Source organism: Polychytrium aggregatum, assembly GCF_025602895.1.
Source record: "Polychytrium aggregatum strain JEL109 chromosome Unknown BJ171scaffold_186, whole genome shotgun sequence".
In the NCBI taxonomy this organism is placed as follows: Eukaryota; Fungi; Chytridiomycota; class Chytridiomycetes; order Polychytriales; genus Polychytrium; species Polychytrium aggregatum.
Window position 1 is genome coordinate 44,518 of NW_026516388.1, and position 20,098 is coordinate 64,615.

Genomic DNA, 20,098 nt, shown 5'->3' on the forward strand with positions numbered 1-20,098 from the left:
GGACAGAGCCTTCGAAGCATGCCAAAGTCTGTGACGACGGCGCACCGACGGTCGTCGATCAGAACCGAATCAGCCTTGAGATTGCCGTGGACGAGGCCGATGACATGGAGGAAAAACATCCCTGAGGCCACTTGGTTCAGGAGCTTGAGTTTCTCCTCGAGCGAGCGAGGATGCTCGGGATCGGAGATGTATTTCTTGAGGCTGCCGTTGGCCATGAGCGGATATATCATGAAGGGCCTATTTGCCGTGTCGCAGGCCCCAAGGAGTGAGAGGATGTTGGGGTGATCGAATCCGTGCCAGCGTGCGATTTCGAGATGAAGCTCGGCGGTTTCGTTAGGAGTAAGCGTCCTCGCAAACCGCACGACCATGACCCGAGACTCATTGTACGTTGCTGCATACACTTGGCCGAATTCGAGGTCGCCGATGGGTTCCGGAGACCAGTCCGTGATTTGGTCCTCCTTGACGAGCCACGGCCCTTTGTCGACGATGCACTCAGCCACCGACTTGCCGCCTGTGCTCGAGGAGATGCTCGAGGCAATGGCAGCGGAGATGCTGCCCGCAGTTGCAGCACCGGTGATGGCCATAAGAGCATTCGCAGTCACGGAAAACCCAATGACACCGGCAGACTGGAGCAGGGCGAACATGCTTCCGGCTGCGACATTGCCGATCCATGAATGAATGATCGCGGCCATCGACCCAGCAACGACACCTTCGGCCCCAAATCCCAAGGCCGAGATAATGAAGGGAGCTGACATGGGGACCAATAGAGCCGAAGCGACAGCCGCAACCCCGATGGCGAGGCCGGTAGTCATCCTTCCACTTGTTTGTTTGCGGGCAGCATCATCTGAAAGGGAGAAACACCGATGCCATGGTGAGATGATCGAGTCTCTTGTTGGAGGCAAGGGTGCATAGAGGAGCAGTGTGTCGAAGACGGCCGTCCTTTGTCAACGGCGTACTTTACCTATGTAGCCCACAATCGCCGAATGAATGTTTGTGAAGCTGGGGCGCTCGGTTGGGTCCTGGTGCCAGCAAGACTCAATCAATGCCCAGATTGGGTCCGGGATACCCTCGGGACGTTTGGGCCGGCTGCCGTTGCAGACACAGCGCCGAATGGCGGCGGGGTGCATGGGCGATCCATCGGCCGTGACCCATGTTTCCTTGCCGTCGTTGAGGATTTCATAGAACATGGTTCCAAAGGCGAAGGCATCGGCCATTGTGCTGATGTCTGCAGGAAGCTCATCGTCGAGGATTTCAGGTGCTAGGAAGCTGATTTCATCCGACGAGGGTTCGTAAGGCTCATGGCCAGTGGTGGCGGCGGCCAAGGAGTGCCGGACTCGAGCAAAGATAGAGTCTGCAATGACAGCCTTGTTGGTGTTGTCGAGAAGAACGCACGCCGATCGGAGGTCGCCGTGGACGATCCTGCATTCGTGCAGTTTCATCATTCCGGAAGCCACTTGGCCCATCAGCTCGAGCTTGTCTTCGATCGAACGGGGCTTACTTGGGTCCGAGATGTGATGCTTGAGTGTACCATTTGGGAGATACGGCAACACCAAGATGGGACAATCGGCAGCATTGTAGAAGCCGAGGAGTGGACGGACATGGGGATGATCGACTCCGCCCCAAGCAGCAAGAGCCTCTCTGAGAGCATCTGTACCGGCTGGGCTACCGAGATTGAGGGGTCGCTTGACAATGACGGTTTCATTGCGATACGAGGCAGTGAAAACCTCACACGAACGACTGCGGGCCAAGGGGCTGGACGACCAGTCTCCGACAGCAGTGAAATCGATGAGCTTGGGCTCGGGACGACCAAGCCCGATAGGAGAATCAAACATCGGTCAGAGGAAGAAGCGGACGAGCTGGTAGCGAGAGAGCGGCGCCAAGGGGCCAAGGGATTGAAATGACAGGAGCTGGTGGCCCACGGGCGATGGACCTGGCCAGAGGGAGGTCAAGCTGGATGTTCTGGAAGAGTGGGATTTCGGAGAGTGCAGGAAACGAGCTCCAGGGATACGATGCCGAGGGACGGATTCCAGGGAAGCGGATTCGGAGGGACGGATGTCAGGGGAGTGATTCCAGGGAAAGGGTATCAGGAAAACGGCGGGAATCGGAGGCGCATTTTGTTGCTTGGCGTGTGGCTTGGGCATGATGGCGGCACGTGATATGTCCGCTGCGCAGCCACGCTCCGATCGAGCGCGGCGGATGCGTGAGGATGCTGTGGATGGCTCCTTGCCAGTTTGTTTCTGGCAACGACACCGGCGGAGGGAGGACGGCGCCATGCCGGCGATGCGCATGTCGCAGCCGCCAAAGCTGCAGCAACAGCAGAGACACACAAGTCCATGGAAGTTGAAGGGACAGGTCTGTGAACAGTGCGGCCGCAGGAGGAGATGGAGCGAGCGGCCCTTGATTCGACAGCGCCACACGGTGGCACAAACGGCCACCCGACCCCTGATTGGAGGCGGCGACTTGATACCCCTCCTTCTCCAATGCGATCTTCAACCCGGCAGCGCCCCATATCTGGCTTTCCGCCGCAGCCACAGATACCCTGCGTGCCCACACAAAGTATGCCAGACTCGGTCGGCCACTCCGATTGGATGTGTGTTCTGGAGTGTTCTGCGCAGTGCAATATCCTCGACAGCGCAGCGGTTGTGATTACTTTGATCATCGTGTGGCTTGGATATCTGAGGTATATAAGGCACACTTTGCTGGTCTCTCCGGCCGAGACACCACAGCCCACTCTCGAGTCCGCCCTGAGGTTTGCCTCCAAGTTTGAACAGACCAAAGTCTCCTCGGCCATCGCTCAGCACAGTCCAAACACCACATCCAAGCACCACATCCAAGCACCACATCCAAGCACCACATCCAAGCACCACTTCCAAGCACCACTTCCAAGCACCGCATCCAAGTGTCACATCCAAGTGCCCACGCTTGTCCGGTCTCTGCCTCTCCGTCGCATTCAACGATTTCCAAGTCGCTGTCCTCTCCCTCTCCCTCTCCCTCTCCCTCTCCCTCTCCCTCTCCCTCTCCCTCTCCCTCTCCTCTCCCTCTCCCGCCGACTCTGGCTGCTTTTGACCCCCGCTTGTCGTTGCCATCCCGCTGTTATACTTGTCTGTCCAGAATGGTTTCTTGCCCTGTTTCCGGCTGCCAGTCCCGCCAAGCGCAGAAGCTTGGCAGACACAGTGGCTGCGGTGGTGTAGTTTATGTTTGTGGTGGCGACATGGGCCACAAGTTTTGTAAGGGCTGTGGCGACAACAGAGTGAGGGCCAAGGATATTCAGTGAGAAGGCGATTCTGGATACTGAGTGAGGCGGTGATTCTGGATATTGAGTGAGATGGCGATTCTGGAATACAATGCTTAAGCCCAAAGACAACGACACCACTCCGAGTCGAGGCCATTCAGCCGCACATGAGACGCAGCCACAATCATCGGGGTCCCGGTGGGGCGGAACAGGGCCAGTGCTGCTTATTTGTTGCTGCTTGCTGCTCGCTGCTCGCTCATCACCGCTCGTTCGTCAAGCAGACAGTATCGCACTTGTTTTGGAACGCGAGCTTGTCCCGAGAGCGGATGCACAAGCGAGCATAACTGCACTTGTCTGCTCTCGATGAAGGCTGGGCGGCATCTCGATCCCACGCCTCTCGCCAGCAACCAGACAAACAATGAGTATCTGCCTCCCCGATATCGTCATGCGATCACGAATGGCAATCAATCAGCGATCCAGTGGCAATCAATCAGCAGCCAATCAGCATTCAATCAGCAGTCAATCAGCAGTCAGTCAGCCATCCAGTGGCCTTGCAGGCGTGGAGGTCAAGTTATGTTGGATCGGATCTGCTCCCCTGTACCAACTGTGGACAGCGTTGATTCACGATCGAGTCGCACTGCCTCTGCCAATCGAGTCGGGCAGCTTCTGTCAATCCCTCAACGATTGCGTGCCATCCGCCTATATTTCCGTCCAGCGCTGACCCAGTCGGTCAAGCCGTGATCGAGGCGTCGATTAGGTCCGCAAATCCTCAACGACGAGGGCAGGCAGAGCGACCATTCCATTCTGTCACAATCCATCTGCGTTCCACAATCATAGAGTTGGAAGATGCCACGATAACGGGAAAATGAACTATCTGACTCGTTCGTGGCTATCAGTCGGACCGCGACCAGGTCCATGCATGATGCCGGTCATGCGACGGAGGATGGAAGTGCCGACATGCGCTGGGAAGGGATGGATGCTTGCTGGATCAGGCGGATGGAAGCGACAGAGTGGTCGATGGTGGGAATGATGAACACGACAAGCACTTGATCCATGGATCCAGCCTGGTTCTTGGTTTGTTGGTGTTGTCTCTCATTGTTTTGTTCCGTCTCCTCTCATCACATCTCTCATCACATCTGGTTGCTCTGGACGCCTCCCTTGCCACTCCACTGCAGCTCCATTGCCACTCTCATCGCATCCCACTCCTCCACATTGCCCCCATGGCTGCCAGTGTCCATCCCACAGCCGATATGGCTCGCCTTGCCATCGACAGCCACGACCCAGACATCTTCACCATCATCTGCTTCAACGACAGCTTCCAGCTCGCACTCGACCACGCCGCCATCAAGACTCTCCTCCGAGTGTGCAAGCGGGCCCGGCCTCTCCTGAGCTCCAAGCTGCCTCGCTTCCACAACTGGTGTCAGAGTATGGAGCTCCTCAATCCAGATGGACAGTTGCGGATCGGCCTCACGCCGAGCGACGAGATTGCCATCTCACTTCACTGCGAGGGTCAACAGACGGCCGACCGAATCTGGCTCGATATTCAAGCAGATCAAGGCAATGCTGCTGCCTCGTATCTCCTCGCCCGGATCCTCCAAAGCAAAGTCTCCCGACGACAGACCGATGACTCTCCCGACTGGGACACCATCCACCAGCAAATCACCACTCTCCTGCAAACGGCCGCAGACAACAACCACCCCATGGCCCAGTTCCATCTGGCCGAATGCTATTACCAATGTCTCGGAGTCGACCAGGACCATGCCAGGGCTGCCGAGCTGTATCGCCAGGCAGCCATCCAAGGATATCCGCGAGCTCAAGTCGGACTCGGTCGCTGCTTCGAGGGAGGCGAAGGTGTCGATCAAGGCTTTGACTCAGCCATCGAATGGTATTCCAAGGCCGCCGACCAGGGCAGCGAGGATGGTCGACTCCATATCGTGTTCCTCCGAGCCTGGTTCTCGTTCATCGGCCATGGTGTCGAACAGAGCGACGCCGATGCCTTCCACCACTGGCAGGAAGTGAGCACCCAGTCCACCGACCCGGTCCTCAAACTCATCGCCACCCACATGCTCGGGTGGATGCACTACCTTGGCCGAGGCACCATGCGCAACAAGCAGAAGGGCGTCAAGCTCATCCGCGACAACATGTCAGACGACTTTCTCCTCTGGGAGAGCAACTGTCTGTCCGTGTGGTCTCCCATATCATCCACAACCGCGGCGGCACGCAAGTTCTTCGATCTGTGCCAGCTCGGATCCGATCGAGACTGGCTCTGCAAGCATCTGATGGCGGTGTGTCTGTTCAACGGCTTCGGAGTCGCGAGGGACCAGAGCAGCGCAGCTGGCATATTCGAGCAACTCGCCGCTGAAGGTCACAGCGATAGCCAGTTTTGGATCGGCAGATGCCACTACTTTGGCGAGGGAATCTCGTCGAACGAGTCAAAGGCATTCAAGTGGTTCAGCCAGTCGGCCGATCAAGACAGCTCGTATGCACAGACCATGGTTGGGACGTGCTATCGCTGGGGATATGGTGTCGCCGTCGACCATGCCAAAGCATTTGAGTGGTACCGCAAGTCGGCTGAGCAGAACAATCGGCAGGGCCAGTGCTGCCTCGGGGACTGCTACCAGACCGGACGAGGTGTTGCCGCGGACATTGACACCGCCGTCTTCTGGTACCGCAAGGCTGCCCAGCAGAAAGACCACCAGGCCCTCAACACACTCAAGCATCTCGGCGTGTGGCTTTGACCCACCATCGGCCTGTATCAATACACAGCTCCGTTTGGATCAACTCTGACACTGGCGCATCAGGTTGATCCAGCGGAAATGGCAATGAAACCATGATCATTCAAAGCTTCATGTTTCGTCTGTTTGGTGGCTCAGGGGATCCATGGACGGGGTTTCGCTTGCGTTGTGGTGCACATATATGCATGTTCAACAATCACAACTGAACGGCGATTCTTGTTTATCGTCAAGCTCTCCTTCTTGGAGCGTTGCGTCCGATCCCTTCGGTCGGCAACGCATGGCTCTCCGGTCGTCGCAAGTCTCGCTGAATCGAAAACACATGCGATGTCTCGAGCAGGGTGAGCTGGGAGGATGCCTGCGCGGTCTCGGCCACAACATCAGCAAATCCCTGTTTCTCCTTGAGCTCGTTCGACACACTCGGGATCGATGAAGTATTGTATAGGCTGTGCATCGCTGCCCGATACGTTCGTTATGAGAATGGATCAGTGTATTCACAGGTCTTATTAGGCGCCGCTTGGGCCGATATCGTGTTTGATGAGTTTCAGCTTGCACAGCTGCCCAGGGCCTGTCCTCGATCCGCGGTCGGTGCGAAGATCCCCGACGGACTCTGATTGCTGGCCGCCTTTGCCATCGGCTCGGTCATGTCCACCGCCCGCGGAGGCAGATCGAGCAGCCAACTCACGCTCATGGCCGGCAAGTTGCGCTGCGCTCGAATCTGCATCAGTTCTTGGGTCTCCAAGTCCAGATCGAGGCGCAGGTCTGTTGGGCTGAGGTCCAGGACCGAGAGCTGCGACAGCTGGGCAGCAAGCAGTCGCGCAGAAGAGAGTGCCGCGGCAGAGCTCCGTGCCATCGACAGAACTTCGATGCTCGCGATCCCAGCGAGCGAACTGGTCGATGTGAGCGAAGGGCACCGCGAGATATCCAGCACTCGCAAGCCCGGCAGCTCTTCAAGCCCGGCAAGTGTGTCGAGAGCCTGGCAACCAGACAGGTCCAAGATCTCCAGTGCAAACAGCCTCGCAAGCGACGCTGTGGTCGTCAGCTGCCCACATTGGCCCAGGTCTAGGCACCGGAGCATTGGGGGCCCAAGCAGATGGCTGTCGTGTGGCAGACGCAATTGAGCATTCTGTCTTGCAACAAGTGATTCGAGGGCTGTCAACTGTCGGAGACCACGGAGCGAGTCGAGAGAATCACACTTGGTGACGGACAGATATTTGATCCGTGCAAGCCGGGCAAACGGCTCGAGCGAGCGGAGGCCAGGGCAGAACGACACCGCCAGCTCCTCAAGCTCGGAGAGGGCGAGGATGGAGTCAAGACGGACAGCATAGCGACAGTCGGTCAGATCCAGCTTGCGCAGGCTGCCAAGCGAAGCAGCCAGTGCATCGACTGCTGGGAGATGACATGGCTGGAAGAGTTGCGGCGACAACGTTTCCTTTGCTGACGAGGGTAACCCGGGCCTAGGGAAGTCGCAGTGCGGAGCTGATTGTGCAATATCCTGGGGATTTGCTGTTGCCCATAGACTGTGCGTATCCATGGCTAATTCGTCCATCTGCAGCCCGTGTGTGTTGTCGCCAGCAACATCATCGGATCGGCCGAGTGCGAGTGTCTCCAGGCAGGCCCCATGCGATGTGGCGGTGCTTGCTCTAGTCATCCTAAACCGTCTTGCCATTGGCTGGGTCGGCACCTCGGATTCTGCCCAGGACAAAGATCTGCAGCCCCACAGATCCAGCATCTCGAGCGTTGCCAGTGCAGGGAGCGGCCCGAGTCCTTGCAGCAAGGCGCATCCGTGGCAGTTGATGCTGGTCAGTCGCGTCGACGACTCGAGCGATCCAATGTGCTTGAGGCGCCAGCACCCCGACAGATCCAAGCTCTGCAGCCGATCCAAGCCCTCGAGAGTGCCGATCGACTCGAGGGACCAGCATCCGGAAAGATCGAGGCGTTCGAGCCGCGGCAGCTGGCGATTGATCGTCCGAATATCGGACAGCGACTCACAGCCAGTCATAACAAGCTCCTCGACAGCGAGAGGAAGCCGTGGCAGTCGCAGTGACCTGAGAGATTTGCATCCAGACATGTCCAGTTCCCGCAGACACGGCAAGTCGCCCAGACAGTCGATGGAGCGCAGGCTTGTGCAGCCGGCGAGATCGAGCTTCTTCAGGAGCGACAGCTGCGCGAGCGACCCCAGCGATCCAAGCGTTGTGCATCCGCGAGCCTCGAGCCGCCGGAGTTGCAGGAGACCGTCCAGCGGGCCCACTGCCTCCAGCGACACACACCCCGAGAGATTCAGGTGGGTCATGTTGGTCATGCGCTCGAGGGACCCGATGAAGGGCAGTCGGGCGCAGCCGCCGAGCCTCAAGGCTGCCAGCCGAACCAGTCGGTCGAGGCCACCAACCCACAGCAGCGATCGGCAATCCGAAAAGTCGACTTGGACGAGTGCTTCAAGGGCGCTGAGGGAGCCCACTGTCCGCAATACGCCGCATCCGGAGCAGTCGAGGTCGGTGAGAGAGACGAGGCCATCGAGCGAGTCGACTGACTCTAGTGCGCGGCAGCCACGCATGTTTAAGGTTTGGAGCCGCGGAAGATTGCTGAGCGACAGGCTGGTGAGCGAGATGCACTCCACCAGCGACAAGGAGCGGAGCTGCTCGAGGTTCTTCAGCGGACCGCAGTGCGTCATGGAGATGCAGCGAGACAGGTCGATGACTTGCAGGCGAGCGAGGCCGTCCAAGGCAGCGATGTTGTTGAGAGAGGAGCAGCACGACAGCACAAGGACTTGCAGGGGACAACCAGGGGGCATGTTGGAGGCGTGGCAGTTGGCGCCTGGATTCGACTTGGACAGCATGGCTGCATTGGGAGGCAACAGTCGACTCGATGGGTCGGCTGTTGTTGATGCGGGAGTTGCGGACGATGTGGCGGTCCCGACCGACAAGGGGGTGTCGATGGCTGTTCTCGGATTGCGTGCTTCAGCTGAGGCCGCCGAGCCGTAGGAAGAGTGCGGTGTGCGATTGAATGCGGCAAAGAACGAGCTGGGCAGGGCCGCCAGCCGAGACGACGCAATCCTGAGAGTCCTCAGGGAGCCGGCCCAGCACCCCATCGCCGCCGGCAGCTCCGCGAGCTCACTGGCCTCGATATCAAGCTCTTCGGGCCGCCAGAAACAGGCGGTTTGAGGCAGGATCCGACACCGCCTTGCGAGGCGGTTGAGCTTGCTGTCCTCCAGGGCAGCCGTTCCGATCGAGTCCGGCAGCGTCTCTTCAAGCGACCAGTTCCAGACGGGCACTCCGGTAACGTGGGCATATTGTCGTGCCCGGGTCCATCGGCGAAAGAGCCCACGAGCGTGATGCTGGCAGAGTCGTCGAAGGGCATCCGAGAGCTCGGGGTGCTGGTGGATGGACTGCCAGAGAGGTTGCTCACAGTCGTGCGGCTGAGCGCGTCGGCGGAACAGGAAGGCGTCGACGGCAATGCAGATGTCTCGGTGGCCGTCCAGGAGCAGACTTGGTGCAAGAGACAGATGGTTGCGGAAGAGGATCTTCCAGAAGAGCGGGTCGTCCAGCAATGCTCGGTGGCGCCGCGAGAGCGAGCAGAGTTTGGTCCACTCGACGGGGCCAAGCCAGTCAATGATGAGGTAAAACAGAAGCAGGACCGGGTGTGCGGCGCCCATGGTGTCCAGTAGAGCGTCTGGACGGTTCCTCTACGGCAGGCTGATCGCTGGGCAGACGGGATTGATGGGTTGAGCCAGGATGCGACGGGTTGGAGCTGGTGAGTCTTGGGATGGTCCGTTGCGATGAGCGTGTGCCGGCTACAGTCGCGGCGGCAGCGGTGGTGCTCCGGAGCAGATGATGAACAGATGGTGATGAACAGATGGTGATGAACAGATGGTGAGCAGATGGTGAGCAGATGGTGAGCAGATGGTGATGAACAGGCTTCGGGCAGACAGGAGTCGAAGCGCCGTGTTGTCATCGGCGCGGCCGGACGGCGGAGCGCACAAATGCCACAGGCCGGCTGCGCAGCCGCGCCCACCGGGACAACACGTGTGTGCCCGCACGCTGGGTCTGTTGGCTATGAGTCAGTCATGACGAGCGAAGGCAGCCAAGTGCATCGCGCAGGCTCTATTTCATGCGACAGACACTCGATGGCCAACAAAGTCAAGGGTAATTAGACACAAATCGACAACACAACTTATGATACACAACCGACAGCCACAACCGACAGCCACAACTGGCAGCCGCAACCGGTGATCTGCAACGCACGATCCACAGCACAGCCATGTCATTCGGGCGCTAGCCGCAATGGCAGTGTGCATAGCACATATACCGGATCGCCGCCCTGTCCGCCTCGTCTCGCATCGCCGACAGCTGCTCGATGCAGCCGCTCTGGTTCTGGATCTGATGTTCCGGGCACAGAACCACGAGCCGCAGAGCCGGCAGTCGACCGAGCGGCTCCAGCGAGTCAAGCAGGCAGCATCCGCCCAGCAAAACGACCTGCAGGCTGGTCGCATGTTCCAGCGGCGCCAGGGACCGCAGTCGCGAGCTGCTGACCAGGTTGAGCCGCCCGAGGTTCTTCAGGCCCGTGACCCATTCGACATTGTCCAGGCGGTTCCAGAGATGCACATCCAGCTCCCTCAGCGATACCATGCTACCCATTTTGCTGCTGGGCTCGAGTGCCGAGCAGCCCGAAATCGAGAGTATCGCCAGTCGCGGAAGTGCCACGATGGGGTCGATCGATCGGAGGGCGATGCAGTCGTTCAGAAACAGGTTTTCGAGCCGGATCAAGCCTGCGAGCGGATCGATGCTCTCCAGGCCCACACATCCCGTCAGCGTCAGGTCGGCAAGGGCCTGCAGACCCGACAGCGGAGCCAACGAGGTGAGTTGGCAGCATCCTTCTAGGTTGAGGCTGGTGAGGGCCGACAGCTTCACAAGGGCTGTGATTGAACTGAGCGATTTGCAGCCAGAGAGACTGAGCTGGGTCAAGCGTCCGAGGCCGGCGATGGGGTCGATCGACTCGAGGAGGGAGCTGCCGGCGAGATCGAGCAGCTTCAAGGGCGGATCCAGCGAGCCGACACTCGGAGGCGGGGAATGGAGTGTCGCAACGAGACGATTCGGCAAGGAATGCTCTGGCAACGGATGCTCCACCACAGCCAGGTCGTTTGCTTCGACCGTAGGCTCATTTGGATCGCCGGCGGATTCACGAGCGGATCTGTCGCATCCGGGGCTGGCGGACTGCAACACCGGCAGCGAGGTCCTCACTGCAAAGGATTCAGGAAGGTGGGTAAAGGGGGCAAAGCACACAGCAAGCTGCTCCAGCGTCGTCAGCATGCAGCCCATCGACAGGGGCAGGCGCTTGAGGCATTTGGAGGAGATGATGAGCTTCGTTGGGTTCCAGAAACATATGGTCTCTGGCACTTCGACGAGCTGGCAGCCGTAGAGGCCATAGCTCGCCATCTCATACAGGCCCACCGAGTCCGGCAGAGTCCCATGGCGCTCCCATTCGTAGAGACGGCGGGGTCGCTCGCTGCCGAGGAGATGGGAGTGAGGCCAGCGACGGAAGAGCAGCGGCTCGTGGGCCATGCACATGGTCTTGACCTGGGCGAGGAGCACTGGGCTCCTGGACACAGCCCTCCAGAGGTGCGACTCGCAAGGGTATGGGACGCTGCCCAAGCGGTTGAGAAAGGCATCGGCACCGACGACAATCCGGTGAAGACATTGCTGGGCAGGCCGGTGGAGGGGTTGTTGCGAGCGGAGAGATTGCTCTGGACGAGATGGCGGGTCCTCCAGCGACGGAACAACCGAGAGGCCAAAGTAGTTGCGGAAGATGATTCTCCAGTACATGGGGGCCGAGAGAACCCGGCGGGACTTGCTCGAGAGAGCGCCGAGCTTGGTCCACTCGACAGGGCCCAGGTAGTCGATACTAAGGTCGACCACCAAGAAGAGCGACTCGAGGGAGGAGCCGTCGTCGGTGCAGACGCAACGGGACTGGGGACAACGCCCGCTGCAGCCAATGCGAGCAGCCATGGGCCAGAGGACAGCAGAGGGAAGTAGAGCAAATGAAGGTATCGCCGGCGGCGGTGGATGTCGGATGGATGTCGGATGAGTGTCAGATGGATGTCAAATGGGGGCGGAGAGTGGGGTGCGAAATGCGATGGACGGAGGCCGAGGAGGTGTCAAGTGGAGGGCAAATGGATGTCAAATGGAGTTCAAATGGACGAGGCACTGAGGTGGACGCAGACTGTCGAGCTTTGACAACCAAAGCAGCCGAATGCAGCCGATGGTCGATGGAGACGCAGCCCGATGGTCGGCCAGGGCAGCCGGACGAGCGGGCGGTGGGGGAGCCGAATGCCATGTCGCTCATGTGCGACCGCGACGGAAAGCAACATGGCGGGACGGGACTGGCGCAGCGACCGACCCGGATGGCTGTCGATCTTGACATTCGCAGACTCGCGATGTCGTTACGAGCGATCGCATGTTGTTCACATTGCATGCTGTTCATGTTGCATGCTGTTCATGTTGCATGCTGTTCATGTTGCATGTTGTTCATGTGTGCAAATACAGTCGCCAATGCAGGCGTTAACTCGGTCGTTAACTCAGTCGTTAACTCAGGCGTTAACTCAGTCGTTAGCCAGCATGGCTGCTCGTGCTAGGCTACAGTACCCACAAAATCGACAAAACCCGCCGTAACGACCCCCCTCGCCGATGCACAGCATGTGTACTTCTATCTGATCGATACAATGTTCACCCGTCCTCCACTGCTCTCCGATCGATACAATGTTCGTCCGTCCTCCACTGCTCTCCATCGGTTCAGTGTCCACCCATCGGCTTAGCCCCAACCCGCGCTGGGTATCAAGTGCATCGCCTCCAATCTCTCGATTCTCACTCCCCACCATCTCTCCGAATTACAATCCCTCTCGATCCATATTCCGTTCCCGCTTGCTCCAAATCGTCGAGGCTGCCCAAGCCCATACGCGCGCTCTGTTCTCGCGGCGTGCTCATGACCATGTCCCCAAGTCTCCACATCCCCTTCTGCGATATCTTATCGTTCCAAGCCATGCTCCTGGCTGTCGCTCGGCCCGGCTCGGCCCGTCTCGGCTTGTCATGACTTGTCTCGGCTGGCATCCAAACTTCTGGATCCCGGCGGCGAAAATTTGTCAGGTTGTGTCCGTCTCGTCGCTCGTCTCGTCGCCCGTCTCGTCGCTCGTCTCGTTGCCCGTCTCGTTGCCCGTCTCGTCGCTCGTCTCGTCGCCCGTCTCGTTGCCCGTCTCGTCGCCCGTCTCGTCGCCTGTCTCGTGGTTCGTTTCGTGGTTCGTTTCGTCCTCACGCCACCCACTGCGCTTTGATCATGCATCGATCTTCCCTCAGTGCTTGGGTATCCGGCGACCCCATCTCGTCTTTCTCTTCCCTCCCCCCCACCCCAGAGGCCGCTGTCGCCAGTCTCATCCGAGAGTCAATCCCCTCCCGCGAGGCGACCAGTGTCAAGCTCAGTCCCGTCTGGCCGTTCCCGTTCTCGCCACCCCCAGTCCGTCCGCTGGTATCCTATGGTGCGGGCAACTCTTCGATCACGCCATCATCTGCTCCACGACCACAAATTTGCTCGTTTTCAGTCCTTTCTCCGTCAGAGCCACCGGGCATAAATAGCCTGCCCTCACCAGAGAGCCTCCCCATCGCCACCAGCAGCGACCAAGAGCCACGAGCCAAGTACCAAGAGCCAAGAGCCAAGAACCAAGACGCCAAATCGCTTCCCAGAGATCAGCAAAACCGCTCCCCTTGAAGTCTTCCTCGATATCGACCAACTCGAAGTGACCTGTATCATCCTCAACGCCTTCCCCTCCAAGACCCGTCTCCAGTCGCTCGCCACAAGACCTTGCCGCCTCCCAAGCGCTGAACTGCATTCTGTCCTATTTGCCGCCCGCTCTCAGAGACACACTCCCCCACCGTCACACAGAGTATTATTCTCGATCCCCTTTTCCCCTGCCTGCCATCATTCGTAAGTGACGGTTGCCCAGCAATCTTGACATGTGCTTTGATGGACTGTTTGACCTGCTCCCAGTCACAGCCGAATGGCACACTCACTACTGCGTCGCACTGGTTCACAGCACCCGTCAATATGCCAGTCTCGACCGAGCCCGCTTCCACTACGTCGGCCTCACCTACGACTGTCATCATGCAGTCCAACCCAATCCAGCCTGCTCTTCTACCCGATCCGCAGCAAGGTGAGCAGGCCATAGTCGCCTGGCTCGCAAAGCTCAGTGACTTTTGCCACAACCGTCTGCCGGAGCATCAGCACGAGGAGCGGCCCGAAACGAGCTTTTATACGTTCTCCAGCAAAGAGGCCGATGCCATCAAGCTCCTGCTCGCTTCCTTGAACTGTGACGGAGACAGTAAAGCCGACAAGCGTGTCATCAAATGGTATCCAAACTACGGGTGCTTCCTCATCCGGGAGCGTCGTGACGGCGTCGTCGTCCTGTTGACGCTCGTCAGCCTCGACGGATGGACCCTTGAGAGCTCGACCGGTGGTAGTGCTGCCCGTTCCCTCTCCGAAGCTGCAGCAGGTACATTCAGTCTCATGTCCTGCGGCCTGGTGCCGGCCGGAATCGTCACCAACTTGTTGAGTCAAGTCGATACGTTGCTTAGCAACGCTCACAGTTCTCAATCGGAGTTGGGCAAGCATCTGAGCAAAAGTAAGCAAATTGCGTGGGATGCACATGGCCCCATCACCATTGCATGTACCAGCGCCTCCTGCAGACTGCCCCAACTCATGATTGCTGACTGAGCTCGCATCTCCACACCCTCCTGCCCACTCGTCTCCGGCTGCTGACAAACCTCTCCCGCGCATTTGCCCATGCCAGTCCCTCGCTTCTCTCCCTCCGTGGTTCATCTTGCCATCAAGATCGCGATCGTGAAGGAAGGTAAAATCTCCGACAACGAACCGACCTACCAAGGCGGAACCACGGACATTGGCAAGACCCCAGATCACCGCCCAAGTCGCGAGACAGCTTTCCCGTTGGTGTATGTTGCCTGCATCAACATCGTTAAAAACGTAATCTTGGCACAGCGCGTCTTTTTCCATATTCATATCCACGATATCGACCAAGAGATCGGCGCAATCGAGGGCCGTCCCGAAACCGGAGCGCTTCGCAGCAGCGTCGACCGTATCTTCCATGCCCTCGAGCGAGTTGCCGAGACTCTCTTTGATTATCAGCAGCTCGGGCTCGATATCAAGCCCGGAGTCGACCGTGTGTCGGCCATGCGCGGCAGACTCGATGCCGTAATGGACTCGTTTGGAAAGACTCTCGAAGCACGCTACAAATTCGATGTTCAGTCTCTCGTGTCCATCACCAAGCAGCCGGAGCTCCGGAACTTTCAAACCATCACGCGCGCCGTCGCCGACGACGACGCTGATCCCAGGGCCGCCGACCATGCCGCCATCGCCCAGGCCGTTCGAAAGCGTGCCCTTGAGGAGATCGAGGTCATTACTCCCTTTTACATGCCCGGGGCCGACCTCCGACGCATGTTCAGAAATGTGCTCAGTTGGATCCAACGAGTCAAGGGCAGCGGCACCTCCATTTCCTACATCATGGCTCACATTGAGCACTTCATGATGGCCCAAGCGAGGCTCCTTAAAGAGCCTGTCGTCCCAGACGAGTGGATCGAGGAAGAAGGAGAGGCGCTCCGGTCCCTCATGGAGGAGTACCAAGCTCTCTATGCCCAGCGCAGCGCCTTGGCCGACTTTGCCCACCTCCTGTTGCCGCGCCAGAGGAGTCTCCGAGTGCTGGTGACCTGGATTGCATTTGCAATGTTCCACAAGGCCGGGCTCCAGATCTGTCCGCTGCTGTCTGGCTATGGAGTGGCGATCGACTACCACGACCTGCGTGTGCTGGTTCTGGACCAAGACCACGCCCTCGAAGCCCTCGCCCTGGTGACGGAGTACCTGCGAAGTCACGACATCCCGGAGCGACGGGTCTTTTCGACCCGCCATCGAGACGACCAGGCGAACAACAACGCCTTTGCCGTCGAGTTTTCTCGCACCTCGAATGAGATCCAGGCCTTTTGGAAGCACGAGTGCGACCAGGCCAGCCAGCGTGCTGCCCAGCACTATGAAGAGGTCCGGAAAAAGGTAAACGAGGCCAACCGCATCCGCGAGAAGATCACCTCCACCTCCAGTCGGCTGGCCGAGGCCGAGGAGATACCCTACGGCATGAGAACCCACAGCGACGACAACCGCATCTCGAGCTTGAGTGGCAATCTCTCGCGGCTACGCAGCGACTTGAACGAGACCCTCAAGACCCCCAGGTCGGTCATCAACCCGTTCCCTTCTCGCGAGGATCTGGCCTTGCCGATCATATTCAACTATTTGATGCCCAGGTATCTCGTGAGACTTGCCGAAGCCGGGTTCATTGCTCAAAATACCTTGCGCCCAGAAAATAGCCAGATCTCTGGAGATAACAGGAACTTGGTTGAGATGGAGTGCAAATTGAGCGATCATACAAGTTGGACATACCACACCAACTCTCGCTCCAATCGGGCCGCCCATCTCCCGGGTCTGCCGCGCGTCGTCTATGCTGCAACTTCGACTATCCAACCTCCCAAGAAAGTCGGTCCGGCCTCGGTCGACTCGATTCACTCCCCAGGCCAGTGCTCGTGGTTCCCTGAGCAAGAGACGGTTCTCATGTGGCGCAACGGCAACCCCTTTGGCCTTTCCAGACACAGCATCACAATGGGATTCATTGATGGTATTGGCCGAGACATGTCCTGCTTCAGCTGGATGATCAGCTACCCTGCTGACCCGAATGCTCAGAAGGAATGCGCGCGCGGAAACTATGCGGTCGCCGAGCTTCACAAGCGTCCCGTATCCTTGGAGAAGCGCTCGTTCCTTGCGATGGGAGGCTTGCGGTCGTACCCGCACCAGCAATTCCGCAAGCTGTTCTTGGCCCTGTCGGACCGAGTCATGCCCTTGGACAACGAGGCCGCCCAAAGGCTCATTCGTCAGACGATCTACCAGGTCGGCGAGCTCTCCAACCACATTGCCCCCCGAAATGGTGTGGCGCCGCGATCTCGTCGATAACCAGGGCCTGGGCGGATTTCGCCAAGTCTTGGCCGACTATGTCGAGGAGATTGCCGAGAAGCCCCGGGACCACCAGAAGATCTTGATCCTGGGTGAGATATCGGCATATCTGTCCAACTTTGACGATGCCTTCTGCGACCTGTGTCGGCAGTTTGGTTCCATTGCCGGCGACTGGGCCAACCAAGCCAAAGACATGTTCGAGTCAGAGACCTCGACTTCGCTGGCTGTGCTGAACGAACACCAGGGCAGAGAGAGCTTGATGCTCTGCTATGCGATCTTGTGCTCGGTCCTTGGCCGGATCGCCTCGGTGGATATCAAGAACTACTGCCGGTGGGTCGTCCGGCTGTATTACTGCTCCATCTTTGTGGAGAACGCCAAGGTTGAAAACGCCGCGGCAATCCGCAAGCTCAAGACGCAGTGTCGAGAGGCTATCAGCCGCCGACTGCTCGCCATCAGTGACCTGGTCAATGCAAGGCGCAACGAAGCCTTGACCTATGCCGTCCAGTCCGTTTTTGAGAATGCCCCGATGATCTCGACTGGAGGGCTGTCCCGGACAGCGTCGCTTGCTTTGAGGCGGCCCACCAGAGGGACCACTACGCCGTCAATATCTTCACCGGCCGCGTTGTCCTCAACGGCAATCCACCCGGGCGACTTCCCAAGGCCGTTCTCAACGACGACCTCTACAGGCGCTCCTTTGGCAACCGCGACTTTGAGGTCGGTGTCGATGCAACCGGCCAAGTCTATCGCTCTGTTCGTACCGTCCACGGACGCTTCTATGCGTTCGAGCTCATGCATACGGGGGTTGCAATTTACGAAATCAAGCCGGATCGATGCTGCGAAGGGCCTGCGGTTGAAGCCAATGGGTCGGCCGAATGGATCGCCCGGCGTGCGGCCATCAATGCTCCTCCCGCCGACCAGGTCCTTCAGCTCATCGACCCCTCAGCGTCAAGGTCATGGACAACCACGCTGCCGGTTCGCATGCTCTCAGGCCACAGCTTCTGGCGCCATCGAGAGTCCGACTCTGTTCTGGCCAGAGGCGTTCCCTTTGAGGACAGAAATGTGAGCTTCCTGGCCAAGCCAGAGGGTTGCTTCGTTGTTCCAAGACACGACAAGGCAAAGCCGCTCGCCGAGCTCCTGGAGCTTCATACAGCCTTCGATAGGCTTATCAGCCCCCCTGCGAATGTGTTGCACACCTTGGCCAAGTTTGAAGACCCCAAGTTCATCCATGGTCACATATCGCCTGACCACCAGACGATTCGCATCATCATGCCGCGTCCCGGAGTCTCCTTCACGCTGCGTGACGATGTACTGGTATCGGACGCATACAAGGGCTACAAGCTTGCCGAGCAGCAGCAGTTTGGCGATCTGATCCCGAGCTTCCAGCAGTACCTGGTGCTCGAGCGCATGGCCAAGTATGGCGTGGGGCCTCGGTACAAGTGGATCGTTCCCCTCGGCGCTGTGTGCATCGAAGGCGATGTGGTCCGCATCCAAGTCGTGGACAAAAGCTTGGGCACCATCAATTGCACAGACTTTGATGAGCACCATCGATTTGGGTTGTTGCAGGCCAGCACCATCAATTCCCGCATTCAACTCGCAGCCATCTTTGCGGCCGCGGGAACTGCCCTGCCCGAGCCGAGGATCCATATGACTGGGGCAGAATATGCAGCGAGGCTGCTGCGTGGATGCATTACCAACAACCCCCTGACCCGAAGCGAAGTCGCCATGATCCAGTCGATCGTCGACGTTGCCAGACCCTGGCCCTTCTTGGTTCTGCTGTGCGACCACTTGCTCGTTGTCTCGAGCAGGGTCAGCATGCTTTATCAAAAGTATGCGTCCAAATCCTCCATCGATCACGATGATCGACCCGCGGGCTACTATGAGATCATTGGGAGAACCTTTGCCCAGGTCCAGGAAGCCCAGACGGCATACGAACACCAGGTGCGCTCGGCCCGTGTATACAACACCATGAGGAGGGCCCTGACCCTGACTGAATTTGGGTTTGATCTCCTCGATGAGCCTCGGCATCTGACGCCGGCCGCGACCGAGTCATCGACCGCTCTCCGGATGACCAGGACCGAATGTACTTTGAGTACATCGCCTCGATTCTGGCCAGCTACGTCCAAGAGCGCCCGTGTCAACGTGCCAACGAAATCTATCCTTTGGACGCTCATTGGCACCAACTCGATTGAAACAGGATTCTCTCGGAGCTGGAGACCAGCTGGACGAGGTACATGTCGCGCCGCGATGTCGTTGCCCGAGCCGAGGCCGATGAGCTCCTCAGGGAGTTTATTGCCAGTACACTGCTCCCCCAGGTCACCAAACGCCGCGAGGATGTCGAAGCCTTGGTGTGGTCCCACACCACCCATCGGGTCTGCCACGGATCCGTAGTTTTGGAGCTGTGCAAGGCCGTCAATTGGATCCCGGCGGCGACATTGGCGGATCTGGTGCGGGCTTCGTTCGACAGGGTCACGCTGGAGCGCCTTGCCCCAACCCTCACACCCGAGTCGGTCGACCTGCTCCAGTCCTGGATCGTTTTCGGCATGAAGCTCAGTGTCCTCGAAGACAAGCTCAATCGACTGCTCGTTTGCGACCGATCCCACCTTGGACAGGAGCTGATATATATCCAGCACCCCATCAAGGACTGCAATCGGATGTGGCTGGCCTTTGAGGTCGAGCAAGGCATTCAGATCCGCCGAGAGCAGTATCAAATGGCAAAGCATTTGATCGAGAACCCCGGGTCGATCTCCCAGCTCAACATGGGCCTCGGTAAAACGCGGGTCATCGTGCCGATGATGATCCTCTACTGGAGCGCCCACGCCAGGGAGACTCTGAGGGTCTATGTCCTCAGGGCGCTTCTGTCTGAGGTCCGCAAGTACTTGCACCGGACCCTTTCAGCAAGCTCGGTGTTTTGCATCGGCATTGTCCATCTGCCCTTCCACAGGCGCGTCCAGACGACCCATGACACCATCCAGTGCATGAAGAGTATCTGGAAAGTATGCCGCGACAGCGGGGCTGTGGTCGTGCTGTCGCCGGCACTCCCTCTCGCTCCAGCTCAAGATCCATGAGACCCGCTTTGCTCAGGACCACG

The 20,098-nt window shown here is 58.7% G+C and overlaps 5 protein-coding genes across 5 annotated transcripts; 2 read left to right on the plus strand and 3 right to left on the minus strand.

The window, feature by feature from the left end:
• Positions 1 to 944: 944 nt before the first annotated feature.
• BJ171DRAFT_435053 (kinase-like domain-containing protein) lies at positions 945 to 1,439 on the minus strand (the record flags this gene model as incomplete). Its single annotated transcript, XM_053107944.1, has 1 exon — positions 945 to 1,439. The coding sequence occupies one exon, from the start codon at positions 1,437 to 1,439 to the stop codon at positions 945 to 947; it is 495 nt and encodes a 164-aa protein (XP_052961508.1).
• A 3,028-nt stretch (positions 1,440 to 4,467) lies between these two features.
• BJ171DRAFT_469113 (uncharacterized protein) lies at positions 4,468 to 6,431 on the plus strand. Its single transcript, XM_053108569.1, has 2 exons — positions 4,468 to 5,166; positions 5,506 to 6,431. Exons 1-2 carry the CDS (start codon positions 4,483 to 4,485, stop codon positions 5,968 to 5,970), a joined length of 1,149 nt encoding a protein of 382 aa, XP_052961509.1. The 5' UTR covers positions 4,468 to 4,482; the 3' UTR covers positions 5,971 to 6,431.
• BJ171DRAFT_546302 (uncharacterized protein) lies at positions 6,432 to 9,876 on the minus strand. The gene is made up of 2 exons (XM_053113021.1): positions 9,853 to 9,876; positions 6,432 to 9,819 (listed from the first exon to the last, which is right to left on the minus strand). The coding sequence occupies exon 2, from the start codon at positions 9,614 to 9,616 to the stop codon at positions 6,509 to 6,511; it is 3,108 nt and encodes a 1,035-aa protein (XP_052961510.1). The 5' UTR covers positions 9,617 to 9,819; positions 9,853 to 9,876; the 3' UTR covers positions 6,432 to 6,508.
• Positions 9,877 to 10,127: 251 nt separating this feature from the next.
• Positions 10,128 to 12,304, minus strand: BJ171DRAFT_546304 (uncharacterized protein). The gene has a single exon (XM_053113022.1). It carries the CDS (start codon positions 11,964 to 11,966, stop codon positions 10,236 to 10,238), a length of 1,731 nt encoding a protein of 576 aa, XP_052961511.1. The 5' UTR covers positions 11,967 to 12,304; the 3' UTR covers positions 10,128 to 10,235.
• Positions 12,305 to 14,052: 1,748 nt separating this feature from the next.
• Positions 14,053 to 20,003, plus strand: BJ171DRAFT_482966 (uncharacterized protein; the record flags this gene model as incomplete). Its single annotated transcript, XM_053108962.1, has 5 exons — positions 14,053 to 14,626; positions 14,795 to 16,984; positions 17,037 to 17,514; positions 17,553 to 19,055; positions 19,205 to 20,003. Coding segments are annotated over 5 exons (5,544 nt in total), but the record flags the coding sequence as incomplete, so codon positions are not given.
• Between the last annotated feature and the right edge of the window lie 95 nt (positions 20,004 to 20,098).

Coding starts and splice junctions, on each gene's coding strand:
- BJ171DRAFT_546302 (XM_053113021.1), bottom strand. CDS start 9,616: ATGGGCGCCGCACACCCGGTCCTGCTTCTGTTTTACCTCATCATTGAC.
- BJ171DRAFT_469113 (XM_053108569.1), top strand. CDS start 4,483: ATGGCTCGCCTTGCCATCGACAGCCACGACCCAGACATCTTCACCATC. Junction 5,167..5,505: donor AGGATGGTCGACTCCATATC/GTGTTCCTCCGA, acceptor TGGCTCTGCAAG/CATCTGATGGCGGTGTGTCT.
- BJ171DRAFT_546304 (XM_053113022.1), bottom strand. CDS start 11,966: ATGGCTGCTCGCATTGGCTGCAGCGGGCGTTGTCCCCAGTCCCGTTGC.